Here is a 23,452-nt window from a genome sequence, read left to right as displayed (position 1 = left end):
GTGATTGTTAAACCACTGTATTGATGGCAGGAAGCTGATGTGAAATGGATAACAAACAATTCCAACAAGTTCAAAGGAAAAGTTCCGCATTGTTGAGTGCAAGTTCCTCTCTTTTGAGATTATGCAAATGGTTTATTTCAAAAGCAATTTGCTACTTGACTATTAAATTCAACTTGGCTGGAAACAAACTCTCAATTCCAAGCTTGTGCACTCATCCTATGCAAATAGGAGAAGGGTGTATAGTTGAATTGTTTACCCACAGACTTTCCAAATGGAACCTTCAGGGCTTCTCTGCAGCTCATTTAATTCAGACTTACTGTCCATTCACAATCACCGAATCAACAGTGCATACCCGGTGCTATCCCAAGTAGAAATAGTATCATTTTGAAAGATGAACACCAGAACAGAGGACTGGATAGCTTAATCACCCCAGGCAATTGAAGTGACAGAGCAGGAAGATATACGTCCCTTCTTCGATCTCTACTCCTAAGGGTGGGGGAGGGGTGTGGTGGGGCAAAAGAGAAGGGTAAGAGAAGAACTGGAGGCTGTGGCAGATTCTGACAGTTTGAAATGGAAGGATGAAACACTAGCTCAGTCTTTCCTCTCAAAAAGAGTGGCATTAAAAGTATAACATTTTTTGGAGCAGTGTTGTAGCAGCTACTGATTGTTTTTCCTTTGAACAGAAGTGCTCAGTAAGATAGGCTGAGTAACACTGAAAAGGGCAACAGCTTTTAAAGTAACAAATGATCACATGCAGTGATTTTAAGTATTTTACAGGAAAGGAACAGAGAAGCGAAGAAAATAAACTGGCCTGCCCCATGACTTTGAGTGATCTAACAACATGAACCTGGAGGGAGGAGGATCTTATTATATGTCAATGTACCACAAGCAAGAAAACCTGTGTTCTGAAGACATTTCAAGCAGTGATATCATTGCTATCCCCTTATGGAGAAATGCCAAAATCTTGTTTCAGTAATGCAAACAAAAACTATGAATTAATCAACTTGGTTTTTAGAAATAAAAGCAGAGAGGCTATGAAATATCACTATTTTAAGAAGATATTGGATTGATGAGAACTTTTGATAATTTACCATGTACAATAAAGTGCATTAAAACAGTGTAACCCAACATACAGTATTCAAGCTGTAAGGGTTATGTAGCCAAACTTTCAAATGGCACTTCTGCAATCTTTTGTTCGGGGAATGATCAGTTTCATCAAAAGAAAAACAAAATTATTTTCCACTAAGTGCATTTAGCCAACAGTCATATTAACAGCATTGTTTGTGCCAGTGCTACTTAAACAAAGTGAGGAGCTATTTGGAAAATTCACACATTGGTGAACAAATCTATATTTATACATAAATACTGTTAAGTCACTTAAATACTATGGGTGCTCTTTTACAATTAACAAAACAATCAGCAAAATATGATGAGATAATTCTTTCTCGGGAGGAAAAGTAAATCAAATGTCTAAGGCACATGGTTCCACATGTTTACAATCTAAGTAACATTTTATGACAATCTATGTCTTAAGCATGATCAATGTTCAGTCTTATCACATCATGCAAACACCCTACACAACTGATTCGTATGCTCTTTTTAAGATTCTGTTTGGCCTTCTTCCCCATCTCCCCCAATCAACCCCAAAAGCAAGTACCTCCTGAATTCAAGGAATGAGTGAAGGATTAAAGCCCAACCCGTGTTCCTGAAACAGCTGCCCTCCGAGAGGGTAAAAATGACCATAACGTTACCAGCAATCAGTGGAATCTTCAAGATTCATTCAGAGCCAAATGTCATTCAGTCATTCTTCTTACAGCATCACTTATAGCTATATATATATATATATATATTTATATATAAGTGTCTGAAAAAAATATAATCAGTCAGATTATACTAAATATTTGAACTCCAGCTAGCTAAGCTAGTGCACACTGTGGTAGTAACCTTGGCTGTCATCATTTTTGAAAGAGCAGATATTGACACATGGATGACAACATTATTTTCTTTCAAATTCTACTTTTCAATCCCATCACAGTTAGTGTGTTTTTAGGAGGTCAGTTCCATGTAAGAGTTTGTTAATGGACTAACAGTGATAAAACAATTAGGATCAGATATATATATATATCAGCAATAAGGGTAATTTTCAAATCACCCTGCTGCTCCATAATTATGGTCTTCAGTGAAGAGAGATTACATACTTGTGTCACCCCGATGAGTTGAATTAGAAACATCCATTTCACTGTTAAAAAGGTGTCTTCATTCCTTCATGGCAACTTGTATACAGGTAAGGTAAAAGTCATGTCTTCAGGCAACAGGTACAGGTCAGTGGCTTAATAACACTGCCAAATGTTGAGAGGGTTAGTATGCATGCAAGCCATTTCAATTAACATGATGCGCTTTCTTTTGACAGTGAAAACATTCACACGGTCCCAGCGTATGCTCCATCCAGTTTTCGCATTGCCGTTTCAGATCTATTATTGGAAGAAGCTTCATCTTGATCAAAAGTGGAACCTGTGTTGGGTGTGTCAGAGGCCAAATTATTAGTGCCATTGGCTTCTCTTATTACTGTCTCCGCCATTTCAGTCTGTTCACAGGACTGGTTCGAACTGGGGGACTCCACATCTATGCTTACAGGGTTTGTTCTTTCACTGAGTACAGTCCCAGGATCACTACGTTTTTCAGCTTGACTACTTTGCTCAAATGCCAGTCCAGTTCCATACAGCTCCGGGTCCAAGCTGTCTCCACCACCAGCATCTCCAATAACAGTGCGGTACACTTCCATCCCATCAGGCAGCATCGATTTAATCTTGGGCAACCAGCGCTTACGAACTCTTCGAGCATTAGTGCACATATCAGCAGCAATCACATTCATCTCGCTTTCTTTGAAATTGGGAGCAAAATTCTGACAATATACTGTTAAAACAGTAAAGGAATAGTGAATAAAAACGTAAAATATTGTCCACTAAAAACACTCTGTCTGCAGAGAATCAGCAGTTTAGTTTAATACAAAATACCTAAACTTGCAGGATTTTTAAAGTATGATTAAGGAAGCAATTTAACACTAGAAAAATAAAAATTGTTTTAAATGCAGTATTCATTTGTTTGCGAACTCCGAACCCATACTATAACTCCTTAATACTTGCTAATGGGCTCCGAGTCAAAAGATGGCTTTCTAGTACATAAAAATCACGTTTACTCAGTTCATTAGACGGCATCTTATCCACAAACTTAATAGTATCATTAGACAGGCATTCCATAGATAGAAAAGTATCCACTCTTTAAGGCGAAATACAAGAACTGTAAGCTGGTTAGCCAGACTTCAGTGGTTGATAAGATTTTAAAGTCTATTATTAAGGATGAAGTTTTGGGGTAGGTGGACACACATGATAAAATAGGCTGAAGTTATATCATTTCCTTAAGGGAAGGTCTTGGCTGACAAATCTGCTTGAACTATTTGAGAAAATAACAGGCAGGGTAAACAAAGGAGTCAGTGGATGTGGTTTACTTGGATTTTCAGAAGGCCTTTGACAAGGCTGCTACACATGACGCTACTAAAAATAGATAGGAGATCATGGTTTTGCAGGAATGGTATTAGCATAGATAGAAGATTGACTGACTGGCAAAAGACAGAGTGGGAATAAAGGGGGCCTTTTCTGGTTGACTGCTGGTGTTCTGGGGTTGACATTGGGGCTACCACTTTTCACATGTTAATGACCTGGATGGTGGAATCGATAGCTTTGTGACAGCTTGTGGATGTAGTGTTGAGGAAGCAGCGAGTTTGCAGAGAACTTTGTCAGACTGGGAGAATTAGCAAAGAATACAGTGTAGGAGTATATTGTCACACACTTTGATGGCAGGAATAAAGGTGAAGACTATTTTTTAAATGCAGAGAAAATTTAGAAATCAGAGGTGCAAAGAGACATGGGAGTCCTCGTGTTACTGTAGTCAAACCTACAGACCTTAAAAGTAGTCGTAGAAGAACATTGAAGCATCTACAACAAAAGAATAATATCTAATTCTAGTTCTTTAAGTCAATATTAATGTAAATTATATATTAAAATGAAAATATATTATGTAAATTATACTACAGCTCCAGCTTTGAGTACATTTTCTGCCTTCATTTTTAAGAATATTAATTTCATTTTAATAATAAAATATTGATTGGAACTTACACTTTACTGCATTCAAGACCCTGCTATCCAAAGGCTTTCTACTGGGGTCACTAGTGGAGGAGCGAATTCCAGTGCCACAGCTATTTGCCAATGTGTTGCTGCAAAATAATGAAAACCAACTCATTATCCTTAAAAGACCCAAAGTGTACTGGCTAAGCAAACACGGAAAGGTTAAACCAGATGGCATGGTCAGGAATCTGTTACTCACCGATCAAAGAATGAAGCAAGTAGGCGGCGGAGGAGAACCTTGTGTTTGACCCCAGCACACAGGTGACAGTTCATCAGTTGACCTCGGGTGATATAAACTCCAGAACCTGCCAAAGGAAAAATGTATTAAATCACTGTAATCCACTTTACTTGTGGTTCAATTGTTCCAGAAACAACTGACACAGATAATGTTCTACTGAAATGAAAGATTATCAGGATGTTTCATGGTATTCTATAGGAGAACTAATTACCTCAAATTAACTAAAATTTCTCTTTTTCTTTAAAAAAAAACAAGAAAACTCATCTAGGCACCTCTAAATTGTAGACAGTCAGACGACAAACCATACAATTCCCTTGAAAAATGATAACTGGGATAATGAGAGTTAGGAGTGGTATTCCCAAAGTAATAAGGCAGAATACGCTCCACCCTCATCCAACCTGAATTTAATCCCCTTCTGAATCTGTTCTATGAGGTCAAGCCTCAAAATAGATAATGAAAAGGTTACCCAATATCCACCATCATCACTTGCCTCAGGTAAAGTTAGCTACATAGGAGTCAAGGGCGCAGGAGCTGGGAGTGCCTCATGAATACCACAAACATCCAAATCAACATCCTGCATCCAGTGATTACTGAGGGCCGGTCACCTATGAAATACGGTCACTAACAATGTTTCATTGTGATTGTTACATCGCTGATTTAAAATCAACAGCAAGTGCCTCTTATTAAAATCTAAACTTGCATCACTATAATTATATAACTAATTATATAATTAAAAAGCCCTGCAAACCATTATGCACATCTACATGAAAAGCAGCTTGCATCAAAGATCTTCACCACCCAGGCCATGCTCTTTTATTGCTGCTACCATCAGGTAGAAGGTATAGATGCCTCAGGACTCTCACCACCAGGTTCAAGAACAATTACTACCCCTCAACCACCAGGCTCTTGAAGAGGATAACTATACTCATTCCCATAACCACTGATCTTACATTTTATCTTGTTATTTCATTGTCTCATTATTTATTGCTATTTATTTATATTTGCATTTGCACTGCCTGTTGTTCTGTTGTCTACAATTACTGTTCTATACATTTGATAAGTATGCCTGCAGGAAAAAGAATCTCAGGGTTGTATGTGGTGACATGTATATGCTCTGATAATAAATTTTACTTTTAACTTTGAACTAACTCTTAGTTGATTCTTAAAAGATAGCTCAACTATTTCTGTCCCCACAAAATACAGAAAGGGGTGGAGTAGCAAGGGATAAAGGAGAGAAGGGAGGTGTAAGAAACAAATGGAAGTAGAGTACAATGCATCACCATATCCAACGCCCCACAGACTAACATAACAAGTAATGAGCAAAATAATTGGCAGCCTGGCATCAGGAATCTGGGATGGGAGCTGGTCTTGGTCTTGGAAGTTGGGGGAAGAATGCAGGATGCAAATACATGTCCTGGACGAGACTCAAATAAGGACTACAATTTGGATGCACGTAAAAAAGCAGATAGGAATGCACAAGATAGTTCATTGTTAAGGCTGGCATCAAAAAATGCACATCCATTTGAAGGGTATCCAAGCTCTAGCAGTTGGTATGCTGAGCAATGACACAGAGCTCCATTCTGGATGTGATACATACTGTGGTAGGGACCAGGGAGTGTCATTCCCTTCACTCAGCACTTACTGGCTCAGAGGCCATATCACATCTTTCCTTCTGTGCATTCTTGCACTAACACAGCTGGATATCTGCCTAATCTGCAAGGGAAAGCTTTGAAGTAACAGCAATATGTCACAAGATAGCAGTTCAATGCCAGTCATAACTAAGTGGAAATGTGGATGTCACAAGAGCAACTTGTGGCTGTCTTGAAGCATACAGACGCTGCACATTAACAGGCTGTTTTCCAGAAACAAGCAGGGATATGCCACACAAGATAAATAACCTCCCATTATAGGAGGTATGCCAAATGGAAACTAGTCCCTTCTGCAGAACACATTTCTTCCACCCTCCTATCCCTTTCATCATAACCAGTGCCAACATTGGGAACTAGAGACAACAGGGAGTCAACAGGATTGGCACAGAAGCTGGAGCTAAGCAAGACTGCCAGTGCTTTTGATGCAATATTGTCCACCTTAACCCAAGAGATCACTTAAATGTGGCTCAGACATTAACAACAAATAGTTACAATACGAGCCATTGTAAACCTGTTACTACTTGATTTTAGAAAGACGAGGTATAAATAAGTAAAGGTTATCAATAAACAAAAGAAATTCTGTGGATGCTGGAAATCCAAGCATCACACGGAAAATGCTGGAGGAACTCAGCAGGCCAGGCAGCATCTATGGAAAAGAGTACAGTTGGTGTTTCGGGTTGAAACCCTTTGGCAGGACTGGAGAAAAAAAGCTGAGGAGTAGATTTTAAAAAGTCAGGACCCATGAGTCAATAGCATGAATCAAGTGTTCTCATTATGTTCCCTGTAAGTATTTGTTTGAGTAGACAAAGACCTAGTCAGTAATTGGATGGGATTTCACCTTGAAAAATCTGCAGCATCAAGGGCCTAGTGTTAAACATCTGCTCAGGATTAAATCTGACAGAGACTACTGTACACGTTTCCTGAATAACTTAGCAAACGTATATTCCAGAAAAAGGTGTGTGGTGTCATTTGCAGCATTTCCACCTTAAGACCAGATTGCAGTAATGAGAATTCAGCATGTATGAAGGACCAGGCAGGGAAGGCCAAATAGTTTTGGTTGGTTGTTCCACTGAAACATTATGTCAAATGGCTTAGATAGTCTGCTCTAGAACCTATCACCTTTTCCTGAGGACTTAAAGACATTCACTGCACACCACTGCTCAAGAACAGCAGCATTTCTTTAAAGGAATTCCAAAAGTGCTCTAAGCAAGAAATGTTGAAGAATTGTGAATCAGTAACTATGAAGCAATCTGAGTCAGCTTTTTAAAATTGAAATTATTTGTGACTTTTAGAAGTTGATGCTCCCATGCTCCCACTAACTTTTCCCTTCTTGTTGCTGGGGCTGTGGTTTGGTAAGTTATCTAAGCAACTATTACATTCTGCAGATAATATACATTGCATCACTGAGAACTAGTTGGCTTCTTTCAACATGCATGCCTTACAAATTATCTTTCAATCAAGAGAAATGTTCAGACCTGGAATAAATGAAAGAGAATGTATGCAATTCCACAATCGCAACAACTAGAAAACATTCCATTTAGCAAGTCCTTTACATGGTACTGGTGGGTGGAGGTCAGTTGAATCATGAGTTGACCTATTTGTTATTTACATGCAAATATAAAAATCTATTGTTGTAACTTGGTTTGCTAATTTAAAATATGTTAACAGGCTTAACAACCATTTAAAAATGTAAACAAGATAACACAACATTGCAATTTAGATTAAATTAATAACCTATTCACTGCACATTTTCTTCCCCCCCAAAAAAAACTTTGTTAAAAATTGCAATATTTCAAGAAGCTTCCCTCAACTTGATGTGTCTGAAAAACATGTTTTTTTCTATTAATTTTTATGACTTGGCATGTATGCTTTGTAGTATTTTTCCTTTATGTGGAATGCTTAACATCCACCAGGTCATAAATTTTGTGTGTTGCTTGAAATTCCATTACTGTTGAGGGAGCCAATAGAGAAAACAAATGTAAAGCCTTTTTTAAGCTTAGAAATTTCACTATTGAAATCCATATCCATACAAGTAAAGCAAGATAAAAGTTAAGAGGATTAAAGTGAAAGATCTGCCTGCAATTGAAAGTGTGCTGCCCCAGAAATTCCTTGAAGTAAAATCTCATCAACTGGATATTTAATAAACATCTACTACATCTATTCAAGCATGATAGTTCAGATTTTTAAAAACTGCTAAATACCAACAATGATCTCTGCTGCACCTTTCAACTAGCTAAAATACAAGGGGATTTAAAACTTACTGTACTCAGGCAACTGATTTAAATGACAAAAAAACAAATTATTGTGTAACATTTAAAAATAATTATTGCAACACACTTCTATAACATGTTTAAAATAATTATATTAAAATGATTTTTGCACAACACACTCTAGTCTGAAATGTTTTGATGCACTAAGATTGCTTGGAATCAAGAGGCACAAGAGATCTAGACAAATATGCCCATGAACTTGCAGGTGCTTGCTAATTAGTATAAAAAGATACAAGTAGCAATTATTCCAGCTTTCAAATGTTCATTTTGCTAGAGGAACCTTTTAAACTCAAAACAAAGTCAAACATTTTCATTTGCTTTTTTAACACCTCTGATGGATTATAATTTAATCAACTGAAACAAAAAAGGAGGAGCACATATACCACACTAGGGTGATACCGATCTATACTTGTATTGCACATGAACGATAATATTTCTTAATTCATCTCATCTTGAGTGGAATACAGGCTAGGATTCTCATCTCCACTTGGTAGAAACACCTGTCCCTTGAAATACTCATTGGTAAAAGAAAGTTATGAATTTTTTAAAAAAAAGTTAACCACCCAGTGTACAAAGGTCGAAGAGTTGCCCAGGATTCTTAGAACTTTGTATTCTTAGAACTTTGTATTCTTTGTGCAAACAAGAAATAGTTATTTATAGTTCTAGGAACCTTGTGCTGAAACTACAATGATAAAATTTACAAGACAAACTCCACAAAATATTCAGAAAAAGCTTCATAAGTTTGGATTAAACAGTTTGAAAGAATAACTTGCATTCATATCATAATTTTAATACGGAAAAGAATACCCTATGGATACTCAGATTTAGACCCTACGCCATAAGGAGACAAGTACGGGCAATTGAAATTCAAGTCAATGAGGTAGGTGCAGCTTATGCAGGGCAGGCAGAAAAATATGTTGATTTCTGAAAAGAGTTCTAAACCACACCTTTTGGCAACAGAAGGCATGGTTGTCAAAATACACTGAAGAAAAAAAACAAAGGACAAGGTTGAAAGAGCGATGAGAATTTAGAATCATTGTGCTCTTTTAGGGCAAGGACTTTGATAGGCAATGGAGACCTGTGTGGATTCAAATAGAATGAAATCAGCCCTCTGCAGCCAAAGAGAACTGCAAGTAGGACTGAGATGTTGAACCAAGCTGGTGAAAGTTTAGGCCACATAAATGACCAACTCAATTCCGGATTGGATCGAAAATCACTGCCTTCAAGTTAGAGGGGGAAAAGATCCAGGACAAATTTCTGATCAACGCAGACCTTGCAATCACCATTTATTTGCTCTCTCCCTCATTTGGAACTCTCAGAAGTTTATGGCAGTTCGGAACAAAAACAAAAAACAAAAGGACTCATTTGATAAAGCTAACTGATTACAGGAATGACTGTAACATAAACAAACTTCCCAAAACTTAATTAGCAGCCTAATGATAGCTTATTTTTCAATAATTTACTGAGCCCTGTACCTTCTTCACAATTGACCAATCAAGGTTTTACATTCTTACCTGAGACGAGTTCTAGTTTCTCACCAGGGTCACCCTCCGAGTACAGCTTTGGGTGACATCTGTAACCAATCTGACTGATGAGGCTAGCAGGAAGTGCAACTAAATCACGACGAACAAGCACACAAGAGCGATTTTCTACCGTCATGTGGTTTGTTAACTGTCCAACTTTCTCTTGCGCTAAAAGAAATAGAAATAAGCTGCAGAGTTAAAACTACAATACATGACAATAAAGCAGATAGGACGTTCAATTTGTTCCACAAGTGGAATGGATGTAGGAGCATATTTAAGTTTATTTTTCAATCACCTTGGAATACAAGAATTTTAAATGAACTGGAAAAGAGATACTCTTCAAGAAATTCTTAACAATAATTTGTAGTTAAATCCATTTGAAACTAATGATTAGGTGTAAGCTATTCTTTGTTTGATGATGGCATTCAACTTTATGTTCCATTGAGTCACAGCCTGTCATTCACAAATAATTTTATGATAAGCTTAAAGTTCAGGTTGAACACCTCTTGCTCAGCTATGTTCTGTCAATGCTAAAAATGTACTAAGCTTAGTCTGCCAAACCAATAAATAGTTAGCTGAAGTCAGAGATTCCCAACCTGGGGTCCTTTGGTTAATGATAGATGTTCGTGGCATAAAAATGGTTGAGAATCCCTAGCTCAAGTGAACAATCCACTGACCACATTCATTCATCAGGAATTCTAGAACTGATTTTGTGAAATTACTGTAGATGTTTAGACACAAATGAGCTGATTATTGAAAGACCAAAGTGACAAATATTGCATAAAGTTATTTTGTGATGCTTATAGCACAGGAAACATTCAGCTATGTTTCTATTACCTGTACTGTATGCAGCTCCCACAGCTTATTCTATCCACTTCACGTACTTTTCCCGTAAAATCAAATTCAATTTTGTTTTGGCAGTAGTGGATATATATTTCAATTCCTTCCATTAAGGAATTTGATTTACTTTCACCCACCCAAACATTTCTAATGTTGTTAATATGCTTGACAAAACTCCTTGGGACAATTCCCTAACTGAGATGGTGATTAGAAGCTTGGTGAAAGAGATGGATTTTAAAGCAGCACTAAGAGGAGAGGGAAAATGAAATGGAGGGAGAGAGTTCCAGTTCTCTCAGCCTAGACTACTGGAAATTACAGGAGCATAGGGTGTCAGAAACACAGGAAGGAAAACACAAATTTAAGCAGTAAGCAACTGGAGAGTTGTAAAGATACTGCAAATAAGGTATGGGTAAAAATGTGAACAAAGGTGAGCATTTCAGAATTGCATTGCTAAATTGGATCAAATGCTAACAAATCAAGGGGAAATGGATGGAGACCATACAAAGTAGGATAGAGGCCACAGACAACTAATGTGATCATGTTTAATGATGGCAGCTGAAGGGCCAGCAAGAAAACCTTGGAATAGTTAAATCTCACAAAAGCTAAAGCCTGGATAAAAACTTCAACAGATTGGAGAGTTAAGGACAGTGGAAGGGATTAAGGAGGTGATTACAGAATTGTAATAGTAGTAAAATGGAATAAGATTAGAAATTTAGCTCATGATCAGATAAAGTTTGAAAAATATGCCTTGAAATTGACTAGGAAGCCACTCACTTTGGACAAATAATAAAACACACACAAGAAAAAACCCTGGAAGGTTGTGGGAGCTGGGAACATTTTGTCTAGAAGTAAGAAGTATTACAGATATAGACAAGCATATCTATTGTCTTGACGTACATCTGAAATGCCATGGACCAAAAGCTGGAAAGGAGAATTAAACTGGATTACAATTCTGTCCTTAAGCCAATTTTTAAACCATGCTCCTTTAACACATTTAATTCAGTCCTTAATTCTGCTGACCAGCTTTTTATGGATTTATGTCAGTGCTTTTTGAAATTTACCCACAGGTGACATCTACCATATTCCCTCAGTAACCTTCTGTTATTCTCAAAAATTCATGTCAGTCAAATGTAATCCCCTTACAATTATACTGCTTCTTTTTTGACTGAAACATCTCCACAACTATATATTTAATTGACTGATTTATATATTTTTCTGGAAAAAGCAAATGCAGCATGCTGTCTCTGGGGAATTAGAAGACTACAGTAAAATCATTCTGCAATCTCCATCTTTACTTGCCTCAACAACTCAAGCACCCAATCTAGACTAATTGACTTTATCAGGTGCACAACTGCCTAACAACTTTTGACTTCATTCCTTGCTTTTCCTTCCTGAGCTTCTATTGAGATTATGGCATTGTTCTCTTTATTGACAAATAGAGTCCCAAAATATATTTTCCAGCTTTGCCTAAATTAGCTCATTTTTTCCTATTATCCACTTACTGCATACTGCAACCGTAATACTACTAATTTTGAACAAAAACTTGAAATAGAGGACTTTCATTAATAAGTTGCTATTTTTAAGCTTTTAGAAAGGGAGAAAAGTCCTTTATTTATTTTGGTCATTACCTTTTGATTAAATCCAGGGATGGCAACTAGCACTTCCAAATAAATAGCTTTAAGAAATTATGTGGTTCCCAATCTAATATTTTGCTTCTAAAACCCAATGGGATCCAAAGTGGCCATATACAATGCCAGCTCTGTGGGGGCTAGCACATGTAACGCTTAGGATAACTTCATCCTCTTAGAATACAAATCTCTCACACTGGCTTTTGAAGAGCTATTAGAAAAAAAAAGTACAGGCACAGCAAATTCCTTTTAATTACCATTCTTGCCACAACATTGCCAGTGCCAGATGCTAATAATTTACCACTCCAATGATTTCAATGGATTTACAAAATAACCTTGAAATTCTGCAGCAAGTTAACTGTGGATTGATGAAAACTTCATTATGTCCAGTTTTTTGACTGACCTAGAATTCACTGGAACAGTGATTAAAGAAAAAGATTAAATAAAGCTCATGCATTTTCTGGTGCATCAAGACCTAGCAATCCACAGCAATGAAAAGATGCCCGTGAATTAGAAATATTTTTTTTCTATTTATCCAGCTTGATTACAAATCACCATTGTTTACACCAAATTTGATTGGTTTATATCAAAATTGTTCTGGGTAGATATTAGATCTTAGAATTCATCATTGGCCTTCCTTTGTCATTGGCTGGGAGCAAACAGCTAGTTCTGAAACTTGCTGAGAATTGAAGGCACTCCCAATTATCCAAGTTACTTCTTATTCTGCTCCAGTCTATGAACATCAAACTTAAAATGAAAATTTTAGAGCTTAATAAAATGCATGTTTCCTTTATAATTTTTGATTATTTCCCAACAATTGGTTCTGATATTTTACTATGGTCAAATGGAGGATTAAAGGAAAAGGAAAGCAGCAAGATGGAACAGAGAACATAGGTCAAAAACATGTTAACTACCAAATTGTTGTGTCAAATTGATGAGAGAGTGTCTCAACTTTTACCTGTATCTCAATCTCTATTTGCATGAGACTGCAGAAATATTTGTTTTATTTAGACCACGTAATTTGGATTATATTTTTAGCCATTATACAAGAAAGTTATGTTTTAATCAGAACATGCAGTTAGTCTGGATGCATTGCAAAGAGATGTCTGATTAACTTTTTATTTCAATGACAGATTATAAAGTCAGGACTGGAAGTTTGTTAAAAGTTTTATACAAATGATTACCATTTTTGAAATTTGCTATTAATTCTAAAATCCACAGCAGCTCATTCAGTATGAAATACTGAAGTGCACAGAAATTGGCAGTACTTGCACAATTTGAACCAAAAATGTCATTGCATTTAATAAATTGCCTCTTTAGGTCAGGCTTTTCTAAGTTTTTGCCTGACACTTACTAGATCAATATCAAAGTGTTTATTTGGATTTTAAGGTGGTAATCAATTTAATAACCATCTTTCTGTGTGGCTCTAAGTCAAAGCAAATACAGTTAGGGACCGTATACTCATTTGGTTTGATGGTTAAGCAGAAAGCAAAAAGTGGGATTCAACTGAGTTTTCAGGTTGGTAGGCTGCAGTTGGTTGGATACCACAGGATCAGTGCTTGGGGCTTAGCTTTTCATAACGTATAGACATGAAAATCTCACCCCCTCTCAATTGAGATACCAAAGTACTGGCATGTGAACTGAAGTTTTGATGGACTTTGGGTCAAGTACTCTTTGGGGCTTTGCTGTTTCTGCTGGTGGGGGGGGGGGGCACCTTTGCTTTTGCTGCTGCTTTGTGCAAAAGGAAGGGGGAGGGGTCTTGATAAGTTTCTATCATTCATTCAATGAGGCTTCTTGTTTCATAGATGTCTGAAGAGTACAAACTTCAGGTTGTATACTGTATACATACTCTGATATTAAATGAACCTTTGAATTTGAAGAGTAAGTGATCACAAAGAAGATGGAATATAATGTAGAAAAAGTGGGGCAACCCAGATTGATGTACATTAGAAAACTGAAGTATTTGTTAGATGAGAAAGATTGGCTAGCAGTGATGCTAAAAACAAGCTTACTTGCTGTAAGACAGCTGCTGTAAACCAACAAGACAGATATCTCTTATTTTAAGAGGATATGAATACTAGGCCAAGCTTTATTGCAAATGTATGGAACTCATTGACATCCTACTTGGGCCAGCATGTGCAGTTTTGGTTAACTTGACTAAGAAATGATGGCATTGCCAAAGAATATGCATAGCCAAGAATCACTATATCTGTTCCAGGGATGGTAAATTTGCTGAAAGGTTTGACAGGCTAGATGCAGTACATCTCCTCTGCCTGAGGAGTCTTTTAACAGGGAGGACAATTTCAGAATAAGGGGTAGGAAAAAAAAAGGACTATTCTAGTTGGCTGCTGGTGATTTGTGGTGTTCTGCACTGAATGGCATTGGGACCATTTTGTTTTACATTATATATCAATGATTTGGATGATGGAATTGAAGGCTTTGTGGCCAAGTTTGCAAACAATAGAAAAATAGGTGGAGGGGCATTTAGTGTTCGGAAAGTAGGGAGTTTGCAGAAGGATTTTGTTTGGGAGAATGGGCAAAGAAGTGGCAGATGGAATGTAGGGAAGTGTATAGTCATGCACTTTGGTAGAAGGAAAAAAGGTACAGATTATTTTCTAAATGAGAAGAAAAATTATAAAATTAAAGGTCCAAAGGGATTTGGGAGTCCTCATGCAATATTCCCTAAAGGTTAACTTGGAGGTTGAGTTAGCGGTAAGGAAGGCAAACGCAATGTTAGCATTCATTTTGAGCGGATTAGTATACAAGAGCAAGGACGTAATGCTGAGGCTTTATGCTGAGACTGCAAGTAGAGTATTGAGAATAGTTTTGGGCTCATTATCAAAGAATAGATGTGCTGTCTTTGGATAGGGTTCAGAGGAGGTTCCCAAGAATGATTCTGGGAATAAAAGGGTTAACATTTGAGGGGCATTTGATGGCTCTGGGCCTGTACTTGCTAGAGTTTATAAGAATTTGGAGGGAGGGGGAGAGAATCTCATTAAAGCCTATCGAATATTGAAAGGCATAGAGCGGATGTGGAGAGGATGTTGCCTATAGTGGGTGAGTCTAAGACAAGAGGGCATAGCCTCAGAATATAGGGACATCCATTCAGAACAGAGATGAGAGGAGATTTCTTTAGTCAGAGGGTGGTAAATGTGTGGAATTCATGGATACAGATGGTTGCAGTGGCTAAGTCTTTGGGTATATTTAAAGTGGAGGTTGATAGGCTCTTGATTAATCAGGGCATCAAAGATTATGGGGAGAAGGCAGGAAAATAGGGTTGAGAGGAATAAAAAAATCAACTATGATGGAATGGCAGAGCAGACTCAATGGGCCGAATGGCCTGCTGCTTCAATGCCTTATGGACAGTGTAGACAAAGATGAGAAGTTTCTTCACAGAATTGTGTGTGGATTTAAAACACTGTAGCCTTTATAATTATTCATTTAAAACAAAGATGAATAGATTTTACGATGTTAAGGGAATCAAGGGTCATAGATCCAAGCTAGAAAATGACACTCGAAAACTATCAATCATGACTTTAATGACTGGTAGGTCAGGGGTGAAGAGCCAGATGGACCTTGGCTCTTATTTATTCTGTTCTTAGCATTTATTGAAGAATATAGGTATAATTTAATATTTAAGGGATATTTTATCATACAAAACTTTCACGTTCAGAAAGTACAATGTTCAAGTCAAGGTACTGAAAATCTATTCCTACTATATGCCTTAATGTAATGTAGATATATGATTAAGGCAGTAATAACTTTTCAACTTTGACTTTTCTACTTCTCTTTTTTGTACTCCACATGTCCAACCAGCCAGCTGGTGGTGCAGTGACATCAGCACTGGACTGGGTTCAAGTCCAGTTGGGCCGCTCCCGTGTACGCTTTCCATCCGTGCTGGGTTGAGTGTTGAGCTCACAACTCAACCTCGTATGATAAAGAAAAATACTGCAAAATGTCTGTGTGAGGAGTCTTTCGTTCCGCACTTTGTAAGGCATGAAAATGTCCGAGGCTGGACTCTCAGGCCCGAGTCAACGTCATCATCATCATTAACCAGTGCATATCAAAAATAAAGGCAATTTTGATAGGTTCAATTTCCACAATTGTATTGGGAAGAGTTGAGTTCAAAAGCATCTTAGCCCACAAGACTGAAATTTAAAACCCAGATCTCAAAAGCCTTCTACATCTCTCTCCACAAGAGTTTTATTTTAAAAGAATAATTAATGTTGCAATGTAATCTTATTCAGATTTAAGTATTGCATGGAATTACAGTGTAGATACGGATCATTCTGGCATTTGTACTTCAGGTGAGCCTCCTTGCCCACTTCATTTAATCCCCTCAACACGCATCTATTCTTTAAGTGTTTGGCTAAATTTTCAACTCCAAAAACTCCTTTGAGCAAATTTTGGAAACTTAATGCATTAAAAATTTCTTCAAATGTATACCAAAGATAAACATTGCAATTCCAATGAACACTTTTTTAATATAAGCCTCAACATACAATGCCTATAAAAAGTATTCACCCCCGCACCTGGAAGTTTTCATGCTTTATTATTTGACAACATTGAATCATCAGTGGGTTTAATTCGGCTTTTTTTTTTAAATACAGATCAACAGAAATAGACTTATGTGTCAAAGAGAAAACAGATCTCTACAGAGTGATCCAAATTAACTACAAATATAACACACAAAATAACTGATTGCATAAGTATTCACCCCCTTCAAGTCAGTGTTCAGAAGATGTAACTTTGGTGGCAATTACAACCTAGTCTACGTAGATCAGTCTCCATCAATTTGCACATCTGGACATTGCAATTTTTCCCCTTTTTCTTTGCAAAACTGCTCAAGCTCTGTCAGATTGCATGGGGATTGTGAATGAACAGCCCTTTTCAAGTTCAGCCACAAATTCACATTTGGATTGTGGTCTGGACTCTGACTTGGCCACTCCAGGGCATTCTTTGTTGTTTTTAAGCCATTCTTGTGTAGCTTTGGCTTTATGATTGGGGCCATTGTCTTGTTAGAAAAGAAATTCCCCAAGTTACAATTCTCTTACAGACTGCATCAGGATTTCCCTGTATCTTGCTGCATTCATTTTATCGTCTACCTTCACAAGCCTTCTGAAGCCTGCTACAGTGAAGTATCCCCACAGCGTGATGAAGCCACCACCACATTTTCATGGTAGGGACTGTGTGTTTTTGATGATGTGTGGTGTTTAGTCTGATAGGCAAAAAGCTCAATGTTGGTTTTATCAGACCACAGAACCTTCTTCCAGCTGACTTCAGAGTCTTCCACCTGCTTTCTGGCAAACTCTAGCTGAGATTTCATGTTAGTTCCCCCCACCCAATGGAGGCTTTCTCTTTGCAATTCTCCCATAAAGCTGAGACTGGTGAAGCACCCGGCTACAATTGTATGTGCAGTCTCTCCCATCTTAGCCACTGAAGGCTGTAACTCCTCCAGAGTTGGCATAGGTCTCTTGCTGATACCCCTCACTAGACCTCTTTTTGTACAATCACTCAGCTTTTGAGAATAGCCTGCTCTAGGCAGAGTTACAGCTGTGCCATATTCTTTCCTTTTCTTGATGATTGACTTAATTGTATTCCAAGGGATATTCAGTGACTTGGAAATTTTCCTGTATCCATCTCCAGACTTGTGCTTTTCAATAACTGTTTTGCGGAGTTCCTTGGAATGTTCTTTTGTCTTCACAGTGCAGTTTTTGCCAGGATACTGACTCACTAGCAGTTGGCCCTTCCAGATACAGGTGTATTTTTACTACAATTAATTGAAACTTCTTGACTGGGCACAGGTCTTCAAAACCAGATCTCAATTTAACTAATTATGTGACATCTAAAACAAATCTACACCAGTGATGATTTATTGTATCAAATTAAAGGGGGTAAATACTTATGCAATCAATTATTTTGTGTTTTATATTTGTAATTTATTTAGATCACTTTGTAGGGATCTGTTTTCATGTTGACACAAGATTCTCTTTCTGTTGATCAGTGTTTAAAAAGCCTAATTAAATCCACTGTAATTCAATGTTGTAAAACAATAAAACATGAAAACTTCCGAGGGTGTGGGGGGGGAGGGGGAATACTTTTTATAGGTACCGTTTCTCTTATCTCCCATTTCATTCCTTTCTGAGGGAGATGCATTTTCCATTCATGTTCTTTTATATGCAGGTAGCTATGCGGAATGTACATTTATAACAAGTCTTTAAGGATGTTGCTGTCATTCCATTCAGAATTTGTCCTTTCTCTGGCCATCAATCATTTCTACTGTAGAATAACAGAGTGAATTTACTTTTACCTTAAACTAATGAAGCAATTGATTTTTTGTTAATCAGATAGAAAGAACATGAAACATTTTTTCCTGCTTTCTCTCATGTGAAGCATTATGAATGCTTTTCTTATTCTACAGAAGAGCATATTCTATACTCCACATATAACAATCCATTTACTGAAAAATATTCTTCATTTTGTTTCTTATTTGTATTCCTCAGATGTGAGCCTAGTACTCTATTCCAGCCCAGCAATTATAAGAAGTTGCTAAATACAGGAAGCACTAGAAAGTTTAAATGAACAAATTAGCAACAAACGTAGTTAGTTCCAGACAGTATTTCTTACCATGGTATCCTGTTGATGCCTTGATGTACATCTGTCCATACTGATCTTCTGCCATAGTATCATATGCTTCATCCTCTTCATCCTCTTCTTCATTATGGTAAGAGGTTGGACTATCTGTCGTCTGATTACTACTTCCACCTGGGCTTGTGCGCTCTGCTGGAGCATAGTTTACTGGTTGTACAAAAGTTGTAGCACCCCATGTTCCAGGATAGGAAACTCTGGGTAACTTCAAAGGAGTGGCACAGTTTTGGTTACTGGAACTCTCACGCTGGCTAGTCTCCAGTGAACGTTTTGTTGAGAGAGCATGAATACCAGATGCCATCAGATCTGGCTCACAGTGCTCGCTCTTCACCCGGGAAAGCAGTGGAATGGGTAAAGCTGGGGACACAACAGTTAAGGTAGCAGGTGGCTGGAGGGGGCAAGGACTTTGCGGCTCAGAGCCAGTATCTTCAGTGGAGGCTGTCTGAGAGTCACAATGCGGGGAGCTCACTTTGAACATCAGTTCAGTCCCTTTCTCAACAATACGCTGTATTTGCAAGAAACCAGCTGTGTACATCACCACCAGCTGCTCACTGGCTGCCATGGTAAGTTTGCCGGTGTAACAAAAGGAAAGGATCTGCTGAAAGCAGGCAGGTGGCACTGTGGCAGGTAGCTCAAATGCATTTTTACTGTTGCCACTGAACAAGTCCCGAAAATAGAGGCTATTTGCAGCCAGCACAGCTCTATGTGCCTTGAAGGCTTGACCTTTGACCACAATGGAAACATCACAAAATAACCCCATTAACCGCTGTTCATTCAGGCATCCCAGGACATTGTTCCCAAAATTTGGAATTTCAAGATGGAGGATCTGAGCCATAGTAAAGGTGAAGTTCTAGTCCTTGTAAGACTCACAATGACAGCATCAAAACAAAACTGCAAATAAAGAGTTGGGAAGATAGGGTGGGGAAAGAGAAAATGGCAAAGGGAGAAAGAAAACCAACAGGTCAGTGCTGACACTACACCACAATTTAAGACAGACAAGTAAAAATTTCAAAATCTTGCATAGTTGTTTCAATATTAAGATAATTTAAAACTTAACATCACAAATTACCTATAATTTTATTTAAAACAGATAAAGTCCCTTCTTAGCCAGCTCAATCTATACAAGTCAAGACCCTGTACTGCTGTGCACTGAATATAAATGAGCAGGATAGCTATTAACATTCAGGCTGTACACTTGAATGAATGAACCTTTTGACTGATGCAGCTAAATGCTGACCAGATTAGAAATGAGACTTCTAATCACAGTACTGTGAACTTGTTGCAGATGTGAAGTTTTGCATTGGTACAAGCTGTAGTCTGATGACTCACCGCAATGGATGGCAATAGGCACAGTACCACAGTATGGTCAACAGAACCATTCACAATTTTTTCCAATATATTGATAAGTATTAGACCAACAGGCTTTTTATCTTTAATAGCATTAAATGTAACTGCTAACAGAGTTACAACAATATTTCAGTAATTTATCTATAAATGAATCAAAGATTACTTCCTGAACTTTTTTGGTATTAACAGACAGTAGGTGACCTAGCTAAATATCTAAACATATGCACGTCTACAGGTGTCAGGTGTCTTGTCAGACAGCAAGCTGTCAAAGAAATGCAGCAATAATTCAAAATATGCAGTACAATAAAGTTAAACTGTATTGATATTGTTGAAAAGGCAGTATAGGAATTTTAAGATTACCATAAATTCCGGACTATAAGCCGCTACTTTTTTCCCACGCTTTGAACACTGCACCAACACTGCGGCCTATACTACGGTGCAGCTAATGCATGTTTTTCATGCCGCCAAAAACATTTTGCCTCGTAACAGTAGACCAATAAAATTGATGAGTAGTTCACAGAGGTCCAATGAAATTGTATGATAAATCAAGCGGACTTTCACAATTAAATTATTGTAAATCAGTCATTTGTACTCACCCTCATCAACATGGAAAACACTCGAAGAAAAGCATATGATGCAGCTTTTAAGTTAAAGGCGATCAATCTGGCGGTTGAAGAAGGAAATCGAGCTGCTGCACATAATCTTGGCATAAATGAATCGATGGTGAGACGGTGGAGACGCCAGCGTGAAGAACTGAGTCAATGCAAAAAGACGACAAAAGCTTTCAGAGGTAATCATAGCAGATGGCCTGAACTTGAAAACTTTCTTGAAGACTGGGTTAACACACAGAGCAGGCGGCCGCGGTGTTTCCACCATGCAGATCAGACTGAAGGCTAAAGCAATCGCCACCAAAATGAAAATCGAAGATTTTAGAGGTGGGCCATCGTGGTGTTTTAGATTTATGAGACGAAAAGGCCTGTCCGTCAGGGTACGCACGACTCTGTGTCAGCAGCTCCCTTCCCACCACGAGGAAAAACTTGCTAACTTCCGCACATTCACTCAACATTGGGCCAGATGATACCATAAATATGGATGAAGTACCTTTGACGTTTGACCTGCCTCTCACTCGGACTGATAATAAAAAAGGTGATTCGTCCATCACACTGAAAACAAGTGGCCATGAGAGAACGCATTTTACTTGTGTTCTGAGCTGCACAGCATCCGGACTAAAGCTTCCACCGATGGTGATCTTTATGCGGCTGACAATGAAAGTTCAGTGAAAGCTGCCATCAAGAGTACAAACTCAATTCCAGCTGTGATTCCTGGGGGCACCACGAAGTATTTGCAGCCACTGGACATCAGCGTGAACCGGGCATTTAAAGTGGCGCTGCGCGTTGAGTGGGAGGCTTGGATGACGAGTGGCGACGCATGCGAAGAGCATCTTTAACTCAAATCTGCCAGTGGATCCTAAATGCGTGGAGCCGTGTCACAACATCCACCATCACCAACGGGTTTCGAAAGGCTGGACTGCTTTCGAAGAGGACCGCGTGCGCTCAAGTGAGAGCGACAACGAAGAGACTGAAGTGAGTGACGAGATCCTGAGGTTCTTCAATTCGGACACTGAAGAAGAGGACTTTGATGGTTTTAGTGCGCAGGAGGAAGATGAAGAAGGCGATTAATAACTTTTCCTGGTAGGCTGCAGTATATATATTTTTTTTAACCAGTCGTTAGGAGAAATTGGAATGTTGTTCAGTAAAAAAGTATACGCAACGTAATTTGTGTGTTACCGATATGTATGTATATTTAAAAGTAGCTGTGTTACACGCACTGTTCTAAGAAAAACATTTGCAATATGTATTTGTTTATGTTACCATACAGATTTAATTAAAAGTTAAAAAATCCTCATGTGTAATATCTTTCTGTGTAAATATCTCATATTACAACGTGGGACACCTGCGGCTTAAATTCCGGTGCGGCCTGTACAAGTACAAAATTGATTTTCTTTCTAAAATTAGAGCGTGCGGCTTTTAATCAGGTGCGCTCTGTAGTCCGGAATCTACGGTATGTTAGCTTTACCTCAAATGATTCACAGTATTAGGAAATTTAACTCAGCAGTTCTTGTAAAGATATCCAATCACACTTTCTTCTTGTTTTCCAAGTATATATCCAAGTAAAATTTTAATATGCTCCAGCATACTTTTGAAATACGTTCAAGATAGGTTTTAACTATTGAAATTCTTATCACTCTTCTTATTTTTGTCACTTATGTTAAACTGTTTGCTGGTGCCAAGAAGTACAAACATTTTCACTGCATCCACTTTATCAGAATGCATAACTGTGGAAGTTCTATTGAACTTCCTCTCAATTTTCTTATAAAGAACGATGGCTTTAACATATTACACTGTTTAAATTTGCATGTATCATCACATCATTAAACTGAAATGGACCAAAGGGCAGATATCAGCAACATCATCTCATTACAATCAAGAATGATATGCAATAAAACTAAATACGGTGAATTATTCTGAAATAGTTCACTATGGTTAAGTTGTCACAAATTAATTTTGGAGTTTGAAGAGATTTGGTATGTCACGAAAACCAGCAAATTTCTACAAATGTACAATGGAAAACATTCAGACTGGCTGCATCACCACCTAGTATGGAGGTTCCAATGCACAGGCTGTTGTGGTTTCTTGTGCTCCATAAACGACCAGGAGAAGCAGAAGATTCTTCAAGAAGTGTTAAACTCTAATTTGCAAATCAAAGCTGAGACAGTCAGTGAGCTAGTTGCTGATTGCCCACTGATCCTTGTGCATAGCATTTTTCATAGCAATCTCCTGGTTTAGTTGCATTAGCATATCCAATCGGTCTACAGTTGGGTATCACCAGTACATCAGCTCCCAACTTCCCACTATTGTTTCTACCCATTAACTTAATCATGTTCTAATCTACTTTTTGGGCCATGTGTTACCTCATCCCTGGCCAGTTATCTCTTAGCTAGTCTCTCATTAACAGACCATTATCTTCTTATTTGGCTACATTCTGAAGTTACTGATGTGTTCAATAGTACGGAGACAATACAGAGATTTCATTCTGGCTGATAAATTGGATACATAGTAAGTATAAGT

At 37.9% G+C, this 23,452-nt stretch overlaps 1 protein-coding gene across 3 annotated transcripts in view; it reads right to left on the bottom strand.

Moving 5' to 3' along the window:
• Positions 1-490: 490 nt before the first annotated feature.
• Positions 491-23,452, bottom strand: part of LOC132407334 (nucleus accumbens-associated protein 2-like) — a 69,676-nt gene continuing 46,714 nt past the window's right edge. For all 3 annotated transcript variants that reach the window (XM_059993678.1, XM_059993677.1, XM_059993680.1), the window contains 5 exons: positions 18,957-19,868; positions 9,853-10,029; positions 4,381-4,486; positions 4,173-4,270; positions 491-2,913 (listed from right to left, as the gene is read on the bottom strand). In XM_059993678.1, coding sequence (XP_059849661.1) covers positions 2,420-2,913; positions 4,173-4,270; positions 4,381-4,486; positions 9,853-10,029; positions 18,957-19,812 — 1,731 coding nt within the window. In that variant the 5' untranslated portion in view covers positions 19,813-19,868 and the 3' untranslated portion in view covers positions 491-2,419. The remainder of the gene's footprint in view (positions 2,914-4,172; positions 4,271-4,380; positions 4,487-9,852; positions 10,030-18,956; positions 19,869-23,452) is intronic.

This window comes from Hypanus sabinus, chromosome 18 (assembly GCF_030144855.1).
Source record: "Hypanus sabinus isolate sHypSab1 chromosome 18, sHypSab1.hap1, whole genome shotgun sequence".
Lineage (NCBI taxonomy): Eukaryota > Metazoa > Chordata > Chondrichthyes > Myliobatiformes > Dasyatidae > Hypanus > Hypanus sabinus.
Note: the sequence above shows the minus strand (reverse complement) of the source record. Positions and strands in the feature narration are given on the sequence as shown.